This window comes from Mus caroli, chromosome 5 (assembly GCF_900094665.2).
Source record: "Mus caroli chromosome 5, CAROLI_EIJ_v1.1, whole genome shotgun sequence".
NCBI classification, from domain to species: Eukaryota; Metazoa; Chordata; class Mammalia; order Rodentia; family Muridae; genus Mus; species Mus caroli.
This window is the reverse complement of record NC_034574.1, coordinates 86,183,418-86,201,438: the sequence shown is the minus strand read 5'-3', so window position 1 is coordinate 86,201,438 and position 18,021 is coordinate 86,183,418. Positions and strand designations below refer to the sequence as shown.

At 44.7% G+C, this 18,021-nt stretch overlaps 1 protein-coding gene across 8 annotated transcripts in view; it reads right to left on the bottom strand.

Moving 5' to 3' along the window:
• The window catches only part of Septin11 (septin 11), an 86,097-nt gene extending 68,305 nt beyond the window's left edge, over positions 1 to 17,792 (bottom strand). For 7 of the 8 annotated variants that reach the window (XM_029477669.1, XM_029477671.1, XM_029477672.1 and 4 more), the window contains exon 1: positions 17,648 to 17,792. In XM_029477669.1, the coding sequence (XP_029333529.1) occupies positions 17,648 to 17,674 (27 nt within the window). In that variant the 5' untranslated portion in view covers positions 17,675 to 17,792. The remainder of the gene's footprint in view (positions 1 to 17,647) is intronic. The other variant, XM_021163118.2, reaches the window with a different exon arrangement.
• Between the last annotated feature and the right edge of the window lie 229 nt (positions 17,793 to 18,021).

The window sequence follows — 18,021 nt, the reverse complement described above, 5'->3', positions numbered from 1 at the left end:
CTGCATCCTGGACCGATCACAGCATGGTCCCACTGTGCACTCCCTCACTGCAGATGTGCTCCCACTGTGCACCCCCTCACTGTGGGCACCATCAATCCATCATGGACGGGGACCTCCAGAACTGAAAACTAAAACTGCTCTTTTCTGCAGGCTGACTGTCTCAGATACATGTTACAGCAGTAAAGAGTGATGACTTTAGGGTACCATCCAAGCATCCACTACGCTCATGAAACATGGAGTCAGAAATGATGAGCTCAGACACAGACCCATCCCTATCTCCCAGAAACAGTTTACTGAGGCAAGACAACCCAATGGGTAGGCTCTGCAGGAGATAAGGACGGGGAAGAGAAGCACATGAGCTGAAGGCATGCCTTCATCCTGAAAGAGCTGACTGTATCTACACAGCCCTTCCTCCAGCATGGTGTCTTCTATCAATAGAACCACTTAGCCAAGCAAGGCCTGGGTGTGTTTCTGATGACACAAGTCTTCCCAGCCATCTCGAATCCATCTCCCCTAAATCCTGAGATCCAGGTACAGGCTTCTGAATTTAGAATATCCATATTCTGCATTCTATCACAAAAAAAGAAAATCATTACCAACTCCCAAGCTCAACATCAACAGCTCAGCTACTAGCCTTGCTTTCTACTGTAGGGGAAATGCATTTCCAGTATCCTCGAAGCAGGCGCTGTTTCTCTCCCTTGTCCTCAAGACTCTAAGGTCCTTGTTACAAGGGTTTCTTTTGTAAATAGCATTTCCCACAGTTGGTCTATCAGTCCTGGGCATCAATGCTCAGCCTCACAGAAACAATTTCACCAATGGTTCTGGTATAGTATGTCAATGGGAGAAACATTTCTCACCCCAAAAAGTGCCTGCAAAGCTACAAGAAGATCAGGGTGTTGTGTCTCTGCCCTCCAGAGATCACCACCCTATGGAAAAGTGACTGAGCACGGTGAGCTATAGCCCAGAGTCACCAAGCACGGGACACTTACTCCGTGCGACGCCAGGTCAGGCTGTTTCTCTCTGGAGCTAAGGTTTCTGAGGAGCCTTGTCTAAAAGTTACCCTGAGCCTTTTCACTCTTTTTAAAGTCTCCAATTCTTCAGCACTGCTGCCATTCAATAAATATTGCATCTGAATAGTTTCAGTGCTTTAAATTATGCATAAGCCCAATGTTCAATAGAAGGACAGGTCAGAAGTCTGGCACAAGTGACTGTCCCACTGGGGTTGAATTTGCTTTTGATATGGTGGTGGTGACAGTGGTGGTGGTGACAGTGGTGGTGGTGACAGTGGTGGTGGTAGTGGTCATGATGCTGATGGTGGTTGTAGTGAAACAGTTCATGTGCAAAGATCTCAAATACCTTTGGACTCATTACCTACGAACACATCATAACCTTCACCATCCATATACTTACTCTGAAATGTTAAATCACAAATCCTCTGAAGATTACTGAGTATTTATTTCTCTTTTGATGCCACGTGTTCCCCTCTCTCTTCCAGACCACTAGAGTTTGGCTCTTTAAAAGAGATTGCTCTGTGCCTCCAACTGACTCAAACCCTTCTGAGGAAGGAGGGAGTTGACCAGACACGCTGAGAAACAGATGACACCAGACTGGTCAGGAACTGGTAACCACTCTAAGTAACAGGATAGAAGGCTTTATCACACCATCCTCAACTTCAATAAAAAAGTCTTTGCTGTCATGGTAACTCATGCTTATATTTCTAACACTTGGGTGGCAGACACAGGAAGTGGGCTCTGCCAGTGGCCAGCCTCGATACAGCAAGCTCAAGCCAACATTGACTAAATAGTGGAACTCTTGCTTCAGAGTTTTCCTATTACAAAGAAAGACCAGATGATAATTATCTCCAGACTATATTTATAAAGTTATGTTATGCAATATAGGAGCAACCAGCCTCATGTGGCTGTTGCAATGTAAGTTAATGAAAATTAAACTAAATTATGGAAGAGAGGTAACTCAGCAGCAAGAGCCCCTGTTGCCCTTACAGAGAACCTGAACCATTCCCAGAACCTATATGGTGGCTCACAACCATCTGTAACTCCAGCATCAGGGGATCGGACGCTCTCTTCTGCCCTCCACTGGTACCAAACATGCACATGGTACATATGTGTACATGCAGGCAAAACATTCAGGTGTGCATTTTCTTATAAGCATCTATTAAAAATAAACAATTTTAACATTAAGTTAAATTAAACTTTCAGTTCTGCAGCTATACTAGACCTATTTTAAGAGTACAATAGCCATCTACACATGGCTAGTGACTGTCATATTTGACAATACAGTAGAAGAATACTTACATCATCTCTAAAAATCTTATCTGCGGGAGACATGCTATAGTTAAGGCTGATATCCCCATTATGGTAAGAAGTTGGCCTTGAGATCACTGCTGGTTACAGTGGCCATGTCTCAATTCTGATGCATCACATAGCAGCTGTAGGCACTGGGTTGAGACCAACAGATAAGAAACCCACTCATGAAGCTGTTGTGAAGGTAAACGTTTACCTATGAACTCTAGCCAGAGGAAAAATATACGAAGTTACACAACATCCATTAGGAAATCGTTGTGATGGTTACAATGAGCCTAGCAGCACAGCCCACACACAAGGGAACATAAACATTCTCAAACACATGCGAAGGCAAAAGAAAATCTGAAAATGGCTCCAGTTCCAATCTGAGAAACGAATGAAGGCAGCGTCCAGCTCAACTTCCAATTTTCCCCATCTACCCTCTTGGTTTTAGAATGTGAAAATAACTTCCTACTTCCTTTTCTTGCTGTTGTTGCTTGTTGTTGTTATTGTTGACATTGTTGTTAAGATAAGGTTGTAGCTCAGGCTGGCCTCGAACTTGTAACATAGCTGAGAGTAACCTTGAACTCCTGATGTTCCTGCCCTCCATTTCCCTAGTGCCTGGAGACTGTCACAACAGCAGGCTCCTACTTGCTCGCAGTGGTATTAGTGTGATTTCATTGTGTACTGTATGCGCGCTGTACATGGAACTGTGTTATAGAAGGACATTTCCATTCAAGTATATACTGTATACTAAGCTAACTGCTTTTTTTATTTTTTTTTTAAAGATTTATTTATTTATTATATATAAGTACACTGTAGCTGTCTTCAGACACTCCAGAAGAGGGAGTCAGATCTTGTTACGGATGGTTGTGAGCCACCATGTGGTTGCTGGGATTCGAACTCTGGACCTTCGGAAGAGCAGTCGGGTGCTCTTACCCGCTGAGCCATCTCACCAGCCCTAACTGCTTTTTTTAAAGCCTAATTTTCTCAGGGTTAAAATTAAGAATTAAGGGACTGGAGGAACTGCTCAGCAGTTATAGCTGAGCAAAACTACTCATAAAGAGAAACAGAATTCCCAGCATCTACATAGGATGGCTCACAACCAACCCTCATTCCAGCTCCCGGGGATCTGAGGTCTTTTGCTGGCCTCTTGGAGAACCTACACATACACACACGCACGCACACACACACACCCCTACACATCTCTTCTCTTCTCTTCTCTACTCTTCTCTTCTCTCTCTCTCTCTCTCTTCCTCTCTTCAGCTTCCCCTTCTCTTCTCTTCTCTTCTCTCTCCTCTCTCTCTCTCTCTCTCTCTCTCTCTCTCTCTCTCTCTCTCTCTTCCTCTCTTCAGCTTCCCCTTCCCATCTAAAGCAGACTACAGAGAATCTCAAAGAAAGAACTGACAAGACTTAGCCAAGTATGGTGCTGGGAGCCTGTAGTTCTAGCACTTGCAGCCAGTGGAGCACATTAAGACAAAAGACTCAGGAGTTCAAGACCAACCTGGGCTACATGATGCACTATCTGAAAAACAAAACAAAACAGTAGAAATAAAAATACAACCTTCTAATGTTGTCTTTTCAGGATGGGGTTTGGTTTTTTTTTTTGGGGGGGGGTGTTTGTTTGTCTGTTTGTTTTGGTATCTAGAATTCCAGGTCCCTCTATTCTGAGCTAACCTAAAAGAAGTCAATGGAATAGGGTCTGGGTTTGTTTTTTTTTTGTTTGTTTGTTTGTTTTTTTGGGGGGGGGTGAGACAGGGTTTTTCTGTGTAGCCCTGGCTGTCCTAGAACTCACTCTGTTGCCCAGGCTGGCCTCGAACTCAGAAATTTGCCTACCTCTGCCTCCCAAGTGCTGGGATTAAAGGTGTGCTCCACCACGCCCGGCCAAATAGGGTCTTTTTATCTTTAAATCTTGAATCAAAAAATACAATAACAATAAAGCAAAAAGCCTGATAATCATTTGCATTAGGACGTAATAATCTAAAAGCAGCCAAACCCAGGACAAACCACACAATTCAAAAGCTAGTATTTCCTCCATTCAGTCATGTAGAGAGAAGCCGTATACAATGCAGGCCTAGCATAGGGATAGGAGCAGAAGCTGAAAGGGACAGTTGTGCTAAGTACAAGTTTCTTTATCCAAAGCTATGAGGAACCGAGTTTGGGCAATTTGGCTTAGAAGGTGTTTAAAGATTAAGATATTACAAAAATAGTCATAGCCTAAATATTTGATTTCACCTCAAATCATCTAAATAGGCATTCATGTGTGAGGTTTTATTTGTTTTGTTTTGTTTTGATAAAGGTCCAAGGCTTTTTTTTTTTAAACAGAGAAATTTGAACAAGTCTGCCCAGGTTACACTTTCAATACAAACATCTTTTGTAATTTTGTTTATTTTGCTTTTTTTTAATGTATTTTATTTAGTGGTACATGCCTTTTTTTTAATGCCAGCATTAGGGAGGCAGATGCAGGTACCTTGAACTCTGTGAGTTCAAGACCAACCTGGTCTACATCTTGAGTTCCAGGACAGCCAGGGCTATGAAGAGGTCCAGACTTCAAATATATATATTTTATACATAAAGAAATATGTATAAAAAGAGACAATGAAAGAGAAACAAGCACCATTAACCACTGAGCATCTCCCTAGCTCCCAGACTCTGCATAAACCCAATCTTTTCCTCCATATTTTATAAATATCTTGCCTATATTCAACTCTCAAGTTTTATTTTAGAAAATTCTTAACCTTACCCAATCTTTCCAACACATCTAATTTAGAAGCAAGTCAACTTTCACACTTATATTTCATAGATTTACTGAACATGAAATTAAGCCATGCACATATGATGACTTCTACAACTGGTATAAGCAGGTTTAAAACAGACAATTGGTCTACCCATAATACAGCTATGAGTACAAGCCGCACCTGTTGCCCTGAGCTAAACAACTGTTACCAATATGCTGGTCAAAACCTAGTTTGTTGTGGGCTGCCAGAGTGCTCTGTGGAAAGGATGGGCAGGATAAAACAACCAGCAGAGTCCAAAAGCACTCCCTCCAGACTCTAACACATTCCTCAACCCTGTGCAGGCTACTTCTATCCCTGCCTTAAAGCCACAGAATCGTCACACAGAAGGACAGCCCAAAACGAAATAAAGCTAGTGGGTTAGCTTTCAAGTTCTGCTCAAATCCCATAGTAAAAAAAAGGAAAATAAAGTAAGTGGCCCCCCCTTCTGATTATAGGAGCCAAATTCCCACATTTACCCAGAAGAAAGGCAAGAACTGATCCAGTGACTACAACATAAGACCCTCCTAGTCATGGAAGCTGGGCATCGTTTTTTTGGTTCTCAGCCTTTTCTTGTCAGATAGATTTTAAGTTTGCCACAACAGTACAGAACACAGGGTTAGACTCAACAGAAGGGTCTTGGGCTGGTTGAAGAGGCCTGTCAGAATGAGTTAAAACGTGAGTCTGGATAATTCAGCCAGACCTGAAGCCAAAGACAGGCCCTGGAACTGGTATGTTTGTGGTAGGAGAGTGAAAAGAAATATGATCTGGGCTTCTCTCTCTCCTTTTGCCTGGTGTCAGCTGGGGTACAATGCTTGCTGACTCAAAGGAAAGGAAACAGGAAAAGCCAGTGAAGAGTAAGAACAGCTCTTCAAGGAGAAGGATTTCTAGCATGGATAAGAAAGTGACTCATCTTGAAAAACCAAAAAAAAAAAAAAAAAAAAAGTGACTCATGAGACCCACCACTGGCTGAGCAGTCAATGGCTGCTGAAGGACAGCCATTTTTCTTCAGGAGTGGAGACACTCTGTTAGCTGTGCATGCTTCAGTAAACAGCCTCATACCCATGATCATATGTGCAAACTTAATTAAACTCAGTGGGTTGTTGGGGTTTTGTTTTTGTTTTTGTTTTTTTAAAGACATGCAAATAGGAGGGGGACTTAGTGAAGAGAAGTAGGAAAATCCCCAGGGAGTAGGAGGGGATAAGACAGTAATGAGAAGGGGGTGAATAAATGTGATCAAAACATATTATATCAATATATGAAATTATCAATATTTTAAAGGGAGAAATCTGACAATATTTAGCAACAGTGCTAACTTCCCCAATGAGCTGCACTGCAGAACGCCAAAAGGACACCATCACCTATCTCTTTGGTTAGGATATAAAACCCAGCTTACAGTTACTGCTCAGCCATAGTGAGTCAACTCTATCAACCGCTGCAAGGCTCAGGGGACATGGTGGAAAGGAGAGTGTTAAGACTCTAAGAACCAGAGGAAGGGAAGAAGTCATGGACTGCAGTCTTCCAAGCATGGACGTAGACAGGTAATGTGCCCAGGCTGCTGTAAATAACTCTTCATTTGAATCTTTATAAGCGACGCTAATGAAACCCATTAGGCCGTGTTTATATCCTTGTGCAGACATAAATACATATGTGTAACAATGATAATCAGGGAAGAGGGGATGATCAGTTTGGGGGGTGGCATTTGGAAGAAGACAGAGGAAGAAGAAAGTGATTTCCATTAACAATGATATAAAAATAGAATTTTTTAAAAACTAAAAAAGTACTTTTGAAAAAGTTAAGAAACACACACATGACAGAAGAGAAGAGAATGGGTGGGAAGAGAAATGGACTTGGGAAGGGCTAGAGGAGGGCACGAAGGGTGGATCCAATCAAAATACACTTATAGACATGCGTGAAAATGCCATAATTCAACACATCACTATGTATAATTAACATGTGCTAAATAAACTTTTTTTTCAAAACCCAGTTCAGTTGTAGCTCCTCAATCATGCGGCTTAAAAACCTAGCTTTAAGCTGCAGCTCCAGACAGCAAACCAATTAGTCATTTCAATGGCTGAAGCCTTAACTGTCTGCCTTAAAACCATAAAATACCTGAGATTTTAAGTTTCACAATGAGGCAAATCTGACTACCAACAATCAGAAAACTTCCTTAGAGCGTTCAAAGATGAACGTGTGCTTCAGCTACAAACTATGCAGCCCAACATTCCCTCAGGGAGAGGTGACTAAGAGGTTCTTCTGCGGTGGGAAGGGACTGAAAAGAAAGAAGTATGTAACTAGCAGATAGGCTAGGCCAAGGTACTAGCCTCAGACTGCTAGAGTGCATACAAGTCAAAGCACACATCCCAAAGACAGGGAGGGAAGATGGTAATTAACGTCGGGGAGAATGACTTGCGAAGATGAGTCGGCCTGCTCTATGACCTTTCTAAGAATCTCTCCAGGATTTCAGAAACAGCCTCTGGGCGAGTAAAGGGATCGTTGGAGCAATTATCCTAAAAATTCTTGGGCAAAGAAACTAATCCAGAGACTCAATATTGCTCAATACTGAGACCTGCCCCACAACAAGGAATTCATGGCTGCTACTGTACACCGACTGCTCTTCCAGAGGTCCTGAGTTCAATTCCTAGCAACCACATGGTGGCTCACAACCATCTGTAACGAGATCAGATGCCCTCTTCTGGAAGACAGCGGCAATGTGCCCTACTCATATACAATAGATAGATAGATAGATAGATAGATAGATAGATAGATAGATAGATAGAGGATTTCCCTGTAAATAGTTAAATTCAGTTTTAAATGAACATTATCCATTCAAGAGCAAGCACATGAGAGTTCCATTCCAAAGATCTACACAGAAAAATTACAGAGAAGTTCTAGTATGTACTCACTTCTTTTCAGAACCTCATTTTTACAAAAGTTTGATGTCTGCCCTTCATGAAATAATGGTAAAAATCCAGTAAATGGTCAGTTTGCCTAAGCATCATTGTAACAACCCAAGTAGCGTGATGGTATAAAACATTCACATTCCTTTATTGTATGGGCTCGACAAGCACCCAAAACAAGAAATAATGTGATTTCATCCAGGTTTCCTTAAAAGGCAAGGACTTGAGGCAAAGTCTTACATGATGCCGCGCTTTGTGTAATGTGGTGGGACAGCAGTATTAGACTGAAAGGAGAAATTGGGGAAGTGATTGGGAAGCCAGTCACACCTACAGCCTGAGGTCATTATGGGACCCTCGGGAGACAGATGTCCTCAGAATTATCCAACTTACTGACCAAGGTAAAGTCTCAAACCAACTGCCTTCCATAGACTCAGTTTGGGATGGCAATTCCTTGCACGTTAGACATGCACACAGGTCAGAAAAGCTAACCTGGGGTCTTCAGTACAGCCCTGAGTCTACACCTACCTGAGGTTCACATAGCAACAAAGGGAAGCTGCACAGAAGCAGGGTCCACAGGGTTCACTGCAAGTCTTAGCCCACACACTTGGAACAGGTGATTTCACTTCTTCAGCCAACGTTTATAGGAAAGGCAGGTACACATCAGAGGCCCTTACTTAAAGCTGGTTCCCAGACTAAGAATGCATGACCATGCCCAAGAGTCACACTGCCAATGTGATATGGGTTTGCTTTTTACGGGTCACATCAATATTTGATAAACCCATGTTACTTATTTACAGATTTACTTACTCCGTGATTATGTGATTTTGCGAGGGGGGGGGGTCTCATACTGTAGCTCAGGTGGGCCTCTAACAATTATTCCCCCACCTCATTCTATAGGTATGCACTATAGGTACACCATCATGCCCAACCATTCATCAGTATCCTCAAAGCGATAAAGGAATCTAAGAGTATGTACACACATTATGACATATATAAGTGGGAACAATATAAATGTTGCATTTCTACATATAGATATATATTTTTTTTGCATATATAGTGGGAATTCAAAGAAAGAAATTGCCCAAATCTCCTAAATATCCTGAGGTTTATGATGAAGATTCATGATAAACAGAATGACAGCGGGAGTCGAAGGTATGTTAAGTAGGAACTAGAGGGCCTAAACACTTCCAGGGCTCAGTTCCCACTAGAGTAATGGGGTCAGTTTAAGTTTGAACTCAGCCTTCAGTACAAATTTGTTACTAGTTTAGCATTCACTTGCCCCTCTCCCCCATCCCCAACCACATTTCAGTGTAGACCTCCTGGTATCACTGTAAGCATGGCTGGGTGAGCTAAATCATTTAATTGGTAACTCTTTGAGGGAAGGACTGTTAACTATTCTACAAAGGAAACAAGTAACCCCCCCCCCCCAAGGTCAAGAGTTCAGCAAATTCAGCTGGCGCATCCTGGTTTTACCAAACTACTCAGAGGGGCTGCCTCTCAGCAGGGAGCAGAGGGAAGGAAGGGAAGGAAGTGGGACATCTGCATTTAGGACAGACTGGCTGGGAAAGGTCTGCTTTTGGAAACCTCCCAAGGGAAATAATTCTGTCAAGCAGCTGGAAATCCTAATGGCCTCACTGACATTTCCCATAAAGTCCCAAGCTGGGTCCGCCAGCAAGGAGTACAGAAGGTCTTGCCGAAGGCCACCACATCACTTGGCTACAGTGCTCATCCTGAGAGAACAATAGGCATGATCACACTCCCGCCTTCAGTTCACTCTGGCTGCTCCTCTTCCTTTAGCTCGCCTTCCTACTTTGCCATCACCCCACCATGACCAGCTGCAATCAGAACAGGCCAAGGAAAGGGGGGGAAATCACTACAGACCAATCGTTTTAAAACAAACAAAAAAACAAAAAAACACAAAGCCCTGGCTCCATTGAATGAGAAATGAACTCTCCCCTCTTCCCCTCCCCACCCTCTCTCTGCCACTCACACACACCCCTAATAATAACAGTAAGGACCCCTGGCTTCATGGAGAATTGAGAAGATTCAGTGTGTGGGACTGTATGGTCAATTTGTCATTCAACACAGTAGCTGCCTCTCCCAGAAGGATGGCTCTCAAGCTTGGCCAAGTGACTCACCGGGCCACTCTTTTCCCTGAAGATTATCTATTCTTATTCTGATGAGGTTTCGCAAGATTCTTTACACTAGCCAATGAAATTCCTGGGAAAGTGATAATCAAAATCAGCTCCGGATCCGGCATGTCTTTCTCCTCTGCCACAAACAGAGGTTTGGGTGCTGGAATCAATGTAAAACAGACCAGTCCTCAAAGACAGAACACATAAAACCTTGACGGAGAAATAAACTGTGCAAGCCATCAAACCTGGGTTGGTAGGCCTGTGTTCATGTTGATCTGAAAAGCTTTGGTTCCTCTTAGGACTTAAATGTTAAAATATCCCCGCTAGGTTCACATATTTGAACTGCACCTGGTCTCTGGCTTAGAAAACTGGCTGCACCTGGTCTCAAATTGGTATCACTGTTTTGGGAGGTTGAGTTCGCTTTGGGAGATGGGGTGTAGCTGGAGGAAGTGGCCTTGAAGGCTATAGCCTAGCTCCACATCCAGGCTCAGAATCTGACTCCCAGTCCTCCATGACTCGAAGATGTCATGGAGCTAGCCACCACCATTCCCTCTGCAACAGAATGGTCTATAACCCCTCAAACCTTGAGCAAACAGACATCCTTCCTGTCTTAAGTTACTGCTTGTCCACAGCAACAGGAACAGCAAATATCACCATTCCAAAGCTTTCCCCACCAGTGGGCTGACTCAGGCTAGGTAAGTAAGTGTTAGCTCGGCCTCACTTTCCTATGCTCATTACCTCTCCCTTGGATGTCATACACACACCCTGTGTATTACATGCAGAGGCATAATTGTCGAAACAGAAATTCAAATAGAAAACTTAAAAATCAAGATGCTCCCAAGCATGGTGCCGCATACCTGCCATGCCACTACATGTAGGCAGAAGCATAAGGATCATGAATTTTGAGAACACACTTAGCAGGTACATTGCTAGTTCAAGGCCACTGTGACATATATAGTAAGAGCCCTTTTGAAAAATTAAAATAAAGGTCCTGAACAAGTTCCTCGTCACAAAGTTGGTTTTTTTTTTTTTTTTTTTTTTTTTTTTTGGTTGGTTTTTTTTTTTTGGTTTTTTTTTTTGTTTTTTTTTTTTTTTGATGGCTCCTTTATTTCTAAGTTTCAAAATCAGGTCAGAATAAAATCAGTGGACACCCTTAATGAGATTCACATGTGTACATGGCAAAAAAAGAAAAGGTACACACAAATGAGACAAATGTAACATGTCCTAAAACTTAAGGAAGGTCTGGTCTTTGATGCATATTCCTATTCTCAAAGGACGCTATGGACTCTGTGTTCCTTCCTCTGATAATCCTAATTGCTAGCAAAAGCTCCCAGTCCTCATCTGTCTCCTCTACGCGTTCATTCTCCTCTCCTGGTCCTTTCTCCTCTCTCTCTCCACAGAAATTAACCCTGGGGAATTAGTAGTCTGCAGATTTTCAGCATCTTCCCTCAACCAAGACTCAGAAATAGGTTGGGAGCAAGGCATGAATGGGAGATACAGTATTTAAAGAGTAACAGCAGTGAAGACATGTCTATATAGAATGTCTGCACTAGGGAGTGGGAGGAAGCCACTAACAGGGCAGGTGGATTGTGAGCATGTGGCCAGGAGAAACACAGCTGGCTAGATACAATGTTGTTCTACTACAGGAGCCTGACAGAAAAATACAAACCACCTCTCTAGACCTTCCTGGGACAGTGGACTTGACAGACACAGAATGGAAGAATCCAAATAGAGGGCTCCTGATGAAATTATTTGCCAACTGAAGAAAGCAGCGAGTCTTCAGCCTCAGCAGAAAGAGAGCTTCGTTTCAGTCCTACGCTAGAGGCTATTGGTCAGCCATGTTTCTTCTAACCTTGGTATCATAATTTATTATACTGATGACTTAACAATGTTTACTTTTCCTCATTACAAAGAAATGTCGTCTTAGGATGGTCACAGATAGCATAGCGATAATTATAATTGATACAACAGTGCAAAATAATTTTTAAAAAAAAGTCTGCACGATTTGTACCTCCTGCCTCACGTCAGTCCACTCTCTCCACCAACCCTGAAGGCTAACAGCTGTGTGACACCGAATTGCCTCGAGAGGACCTCTCACTCTGAGAGCTTTCAGCACACCCGTTCCTCCGGCTTAGAAGACCTGCCCACGGCCACATTGAGCTTGCTTTCCTCACGCAGTCTGACTGTCAGGAAAACAATGTCCCTAGAGTTCCAGGGCAGAAGCCAGTCTCCAGTGGCCGCCTGGACCAATGCCTCAATTAAAGAGAAGAATCATGGTGAAGAGCAGAGAATGAATACACGCAAGGGCTCACGGTCACAACCTCTACACCTGCCCACGGAGAGCATGTGGGCAGCACGTGGTAAAATAACTTTACAGAAAACAATAACTGTTTCCAATTTCCAAGAAAATTACAAATTCGTCCCCAAGTGATGCTCCTTATCAAAAGAAACAAGGCAAAATTCAAAGCAGTTAATTTCCGTTTCAAAACAGGGGTGGGGAAAAGGCTTGTTTTGGTTGTTTGGTTGTTGTTTGTTATAAACAGAAGTCCTACTGGTAGGGTCCAAAGTTACCCCTTTTCCTGCTTCTCTAGCCTGTTCCCTCTCTGGATACATCACAGCCCATCCCACAGGAGTCCCAGTTCCGCAGGTGGACAGCGTCTGCAGCGATAACTTCCTGTGTCAGTGGACTTGAGCATCCTGCCCTCTGTCACTGGCAATGACACTAAAAACAAGCCTGGGCTTGACTTTAGCCATATCGGGGAACACACTCCTGACTTCTAACTCAGGCAATGCAAATTTTATTTCTGATCACCCAGCAAATTCTTTTTGGAATCCTGCCTGTATCACCTTCACTGTTTTTCTGCTCAACAGAAGCTGCACTGATGGGTTGCCAGCAGGGTCAGCCGAGGTATTGTTTAGTTGGAAGAGAGTCTTCTGTCCATCTAGACTTAAAAGAGGTGGGGGAGGGTATCAGTTATATTATAAAGGAGCTCTCCTTGGGAAAAAGCATAGAAGCTTCAGATTCGCTGAGTCTTAAATAATGGCTCAGCTTTGCTGACCCCAACGTCGACAAGGGGTAGCCAAGGCCACAAAAGACAAGTCGCAGTAAAAGGTTAAAACCGCCAACCAGCCTCCTCCCCCTCATCCAAATTAAGATCCCATAAAGAGAAAAAAACTGAAGCTTCCTCCAGAGTGCCATCTTTCATGGGTGGAACCCCTCAGTGCTTTGGCAAACAATCAAAGCCAACCCTCCAAACTGTGGCAAAGGAGAGTCCAACCATCCCAACAGAGACAACACGCGGTGGCCCGTGCCCAACTCTAGGGGTCCAGAGTTAAAGTGTCCCCTTGGCCAGGTAGGGCCAGCCAGGCACAGTTTGGTTTCTAATTAGCAGTTTAAGCAAGAAGGGTTATGCTTGCTGAAGTAAGGCTCTAGAGGCTAACGGAAATAGTGACCACCGGCACCTGTCAGCTGACAGTGGAACGTATGGTGTGTTCTGCTCCCTAAGGAATTCCTTGAGTCTGACTTCCACAACAGTACAGACACATTGGTACAGGTCATGTAAGATCTTTTTAAAGGAAATTATTTGGTTCTTAGACAGTTTTAAAGGTAGTGTTACTACTGCACTTTAAACTGGTCTACTGGTTCTTAATCTTTTCGGCACAGAGCTCACAGCACTCGCTAAGGAGATATTTGGGTTTTGTTAGACTACATCCCAGCCACAGAGCCCAGCCACTGTTTTGATGGCTCAGCCCTGAATTTTTTCAGCTGTGTTAACCTTTCACCAGGCACACCAATCCAGATCCCTCCGTCTGCAGTCACATTTTCAAATCCCAAAAATGATTCAACTTAGAACAAAAGAAAACAGTATCTGATGTCACTAATTCCTCGCACACAACCCCCATCTCTCCAAGAGTGTATCTTTAGTAAAAACTGTCTGAAGTGACTCAGAAAAAAAGGCTACCTGAGCCCCAACCGTTGTCACCAACAGGCTTTCTGTCTCCCTAGTTTAAAAATTCCATAGAAGTCTGTCACCATAATACAGGAGTATTTTGAATCTTTTTTTTTTTAAAGAATACATATGTAAATAAACCACTGCTGCAGATCAGGAGGGAGTTTACTGTCCACAGCTGACCCCTAACCCTAGGACTGAAACGGACACAAAGCAGGACCTCAGTACTACTAAGTGGGCAAACAACCAATGGTGGTACCAAGTGGACAGACAAGTAACCTGGTTTTCCATCTCTTTTAGTACAGTGGATGAAAGGACAATGAAACCAATTCCTTGAAGGACATCACAGGCCATATACACCACTAGGAAAGTTGAAACAGGCCCTTTGTCAGGAAAAAAAAAGTAAGAGATGCTTCTGCATGGAGCGAGTAACAAAACTGTAACATTCCTAAAGTTCTCTTCGGTTCCTAGACTCTGTACCATAAATACCATGCTCTAAGAGAGACTGTACATCTACCTAAAGCCTGATTCCCAAGTAGAGTAATTACCACACATTGTTCGAAATCAACAGCTGTGTTGGGATATGGATGCAGAAATACTAACCCATCCAAAATGGAGACATATCAGTCAGAGAGAAGCACTCTTGCTAAACTAGGTACACTCTGGAAACAGCACCTATGCTCTGGGGCCTTCTCGGGGACAAGGCCCAAGGCCAGTGAGGACATGGGACAAGCTAGGGATGTAGATTAAATACGGAACAAACAGTACCACATTAAACTTACACCTTTTGCCTGGTCACTAAGAATGTATCTCTCTACCGAAGAGAGGTATGAATCTAGTCATGAAAAGTAAGCCTTTGTAACTGAATATATACATTTCATGATACAGAAAACACAGCATCTGATGAACTGGGTGTAGCTCAGTGGTAGGATGAGCAAGAAACACAAGCCCTGGATTCAATTCTCAACACCACAAAAACCCAGACATTTATATACAAGTACCTCTATTTGTTAAATCTGACTTTTTACTCACAGTAAATGTCACCCTACAATGTCTAAAACTGAGACCACCTTCCTCAGATTACATTCTTTTTCTCCGGACAGGAGCAGTTGTTTGTACAGACAGAAGAAAGATTTATGTCTTCCTCAACAACTCTGTTTTTTATTTTTTTTTTTTGGTTTTTTCTTTTTTCTTTTTCTTTCTTTCTTTTTTTTTATATGACTTCTAGAGAACTAAAGGGAGCTCCATTCATGAATAAGTCCACTTCATAGTACCTCTTTCTTTTTCCCCCATCCCCTTTCGGTCTTTTGTCTAAACCACAGAGCAGATAGAGGGATTAGAGAGGTAGAAAAATGTCAACATTACAGACACAGCACAGCCATCTAGGAGCTGGGCTTGGGGACTCTTCTGCACTCACAGAAGTTGTTCTGGGCACACCAATTCCATATTCCAGAGAACAAACTGAAACAGTCTGACCACTCTCTGCAGTCTCCCCAAAGACTTATCCGACTTCAGAGTCCATTCCTGACCACTCCTACAACTGGGGAACCAGTATCTTATTTTCAGGTTTTAAGTAATTCCATCTTAATTGCAGTGACGACAGAGAATGTGCATAAAGAAGGGATCTTCTCTGTATACACATGCTTTCAGAACCTCCCCTCCCCTACTATCTGAAATGAAAGGTCCTACACAAGGAAGGACTCTGTGGTTGTAAGCTCACATATGGTGGGCAGACACAGAGTTGGATATAATTACAGCCGCGCAGCTAAATCTCAAACTCACATATTGTTCCTATTTAACTGACATAGATGAACTTACTAATTTATTGGAAATGTGCAGCAAATTATTCCGACCACCTCCCCCAGCCCTCAAGAATGCACTGGCGATAGGTGTTGGGGGGGGGGGGGACTACCCCCTACACAGGATACGTTCCCAGACGCTTGCTGAGGCTTCTAAAACATACATTGTTATTTTAGTTCTTTGAATCTGTGCCCTGAAAAATAAGGCCAAGAGTTAACCTTGATTTCCTTACCATAGTAATAAAGAGATTAGCCCAGAGACTATGCAAATTCCCTCAGTAAGGACAACCTCGCACCAATTAACAAGAGCATAATTTGTGTTTTGAAGAGGAAGACAAAATTCTTAAGAATGTGTCATTTAACAGAGTTTGAAAGGCCTAACAAGACCCACACAAACACTTAATGATGACCAGGGAGCATTTTCTGATTGGGAGTGGGGGGTGGGGGTGGGAAGTCTTTCAGAGAACCTCAAACTGCAGCAGAACCATCAAATCGAGGTAGATGTTGCAAAGAGTGACCCCATGAACTTCTTGCTGGGCTAAGACTCCTCAGGGGGTGCAGAAGGGGTGTGTGTGTGTGTAGAGATGTAAGCAGGGGGAGCCAAAAGACTCAGCATCTGGGGTTTGGCAGTTTTCAACATCTAAGACTTGTCTCTGTATCTGCAAAATGTCAGGCCACCACCTGAAGCTAGCTGCAAAGTTCGAAAGGGAAAATAAAAAAAAAGATGGGGTACTAGCCAGGGAAGGACTCCCCCGGAGTCGCCCCTAGGGCAGACCAGGCAAAAGTGGGCAATGAACGTTGACAAAGAAAACCCTAGAGAAGGACTCCGCCTTTCCCACTGGGCTTGGCTTCTTTCAATAAAAAGGAAAGGCGGCCGCCGCCGCCACCGCCCCTTCCCTCCTTTTCACCCTAGGCTAGAGAGCAGACCCTAAACTACAGCCTCAAAGTCCTACTCGCTCTGGCTGGCTCCCGGAGTTGGAAACCCAGAGTCTATACTCCCAGAGGCACAGCCCGTGGCACGTACCCCAGCCCAGAGCATCCCCTCCCTGACTTCGGGTGCTGGGACACTTCTTCAGGCACCCACCCCTCCCTTCCTCTTCCCGGAGCCCCGCATTCACTACTGCCGCCCCCGGCCTGCCAGCCGAGAGTATTTCAGGACTTCCACCCACCCCGAAAGGGAGCCCTTTGAAAACTTTGTGTGTGTGTGTGCCTAGGGCTTTGTCCACATCCTGGGCAGGGCCCGGGTCACCCGGGTGGGCGCCTGGGGGTGTCCGGAATTTCACAATGCACCGGGGCGGGGGAGAGTAAAACACCACGGAAATCCCACCCCTTTGACCCGCTTCTACAGCCGTGTGACACAGCGCTTCAGCACCCAATTCTCATGCCCGGATCGCCCCCAGGGCGCGGGAGAACCGCGAGGAAACCCTCCTCAGTCAGCGCCTTCCTCCTCTGTCACCAGCTAAGCGTGAGAGAGAGGTAGCTGGGGAGAGCAGCAACCTCTTCTAAGGGCGCCTCACGGAAGGGTCCTTTTCCTCCCACATCCCTGAAACAGGGGCGCGCCAAAGCGATCTAATGTTGCATCAGGTAGGCTCTGAGCCTGCGGGCTCCCCAAGCTCCCCTCCGCCCCAGACGCGCGCCCAAATTCATGCACACACCCACAGCCCCCATCAGCCACCACCCAGAGCCCCCCTCCTGGTCCCCGCAAGTCTCCACCCGCACGCGCCCCGAAGCGGAGACCACCCGGCGCTCCGGGATCAGCACGCTAGAGAAGTGAGGCCCCAGTACTCACACTCGGTCTCCCCACCGCCACGGCCATCGCGACTATGGCTCTGGCTGGCTGCTCTTTACAGACACTGGCTGCTGCTGGTGCTCCGGCTCCCGCTGGCCTCCCCCGCGCCTCCCTCGCGGCTGCGCCCTGCTCGCGCCCGGCTCCCGCGCGCCTCCAGCCGCATCTGCTCGCCCGCGCCGCCCCGCCCGCTTTATTCCAGCAACATGGCCTCCCGCCTGGACTCGACCATTAGCTGCCCCGGGACGGGGGTGCAGAGAGATCCCCAGCCCCAGCCGAGCAGACGAACGCAGCGGGTGAACCATGATCCTGGTCAGCTGATAGGATGATACTCTATGAAGTCAGCCACCTTCCCTCCTGTGGCTTTCTTCCGTCCC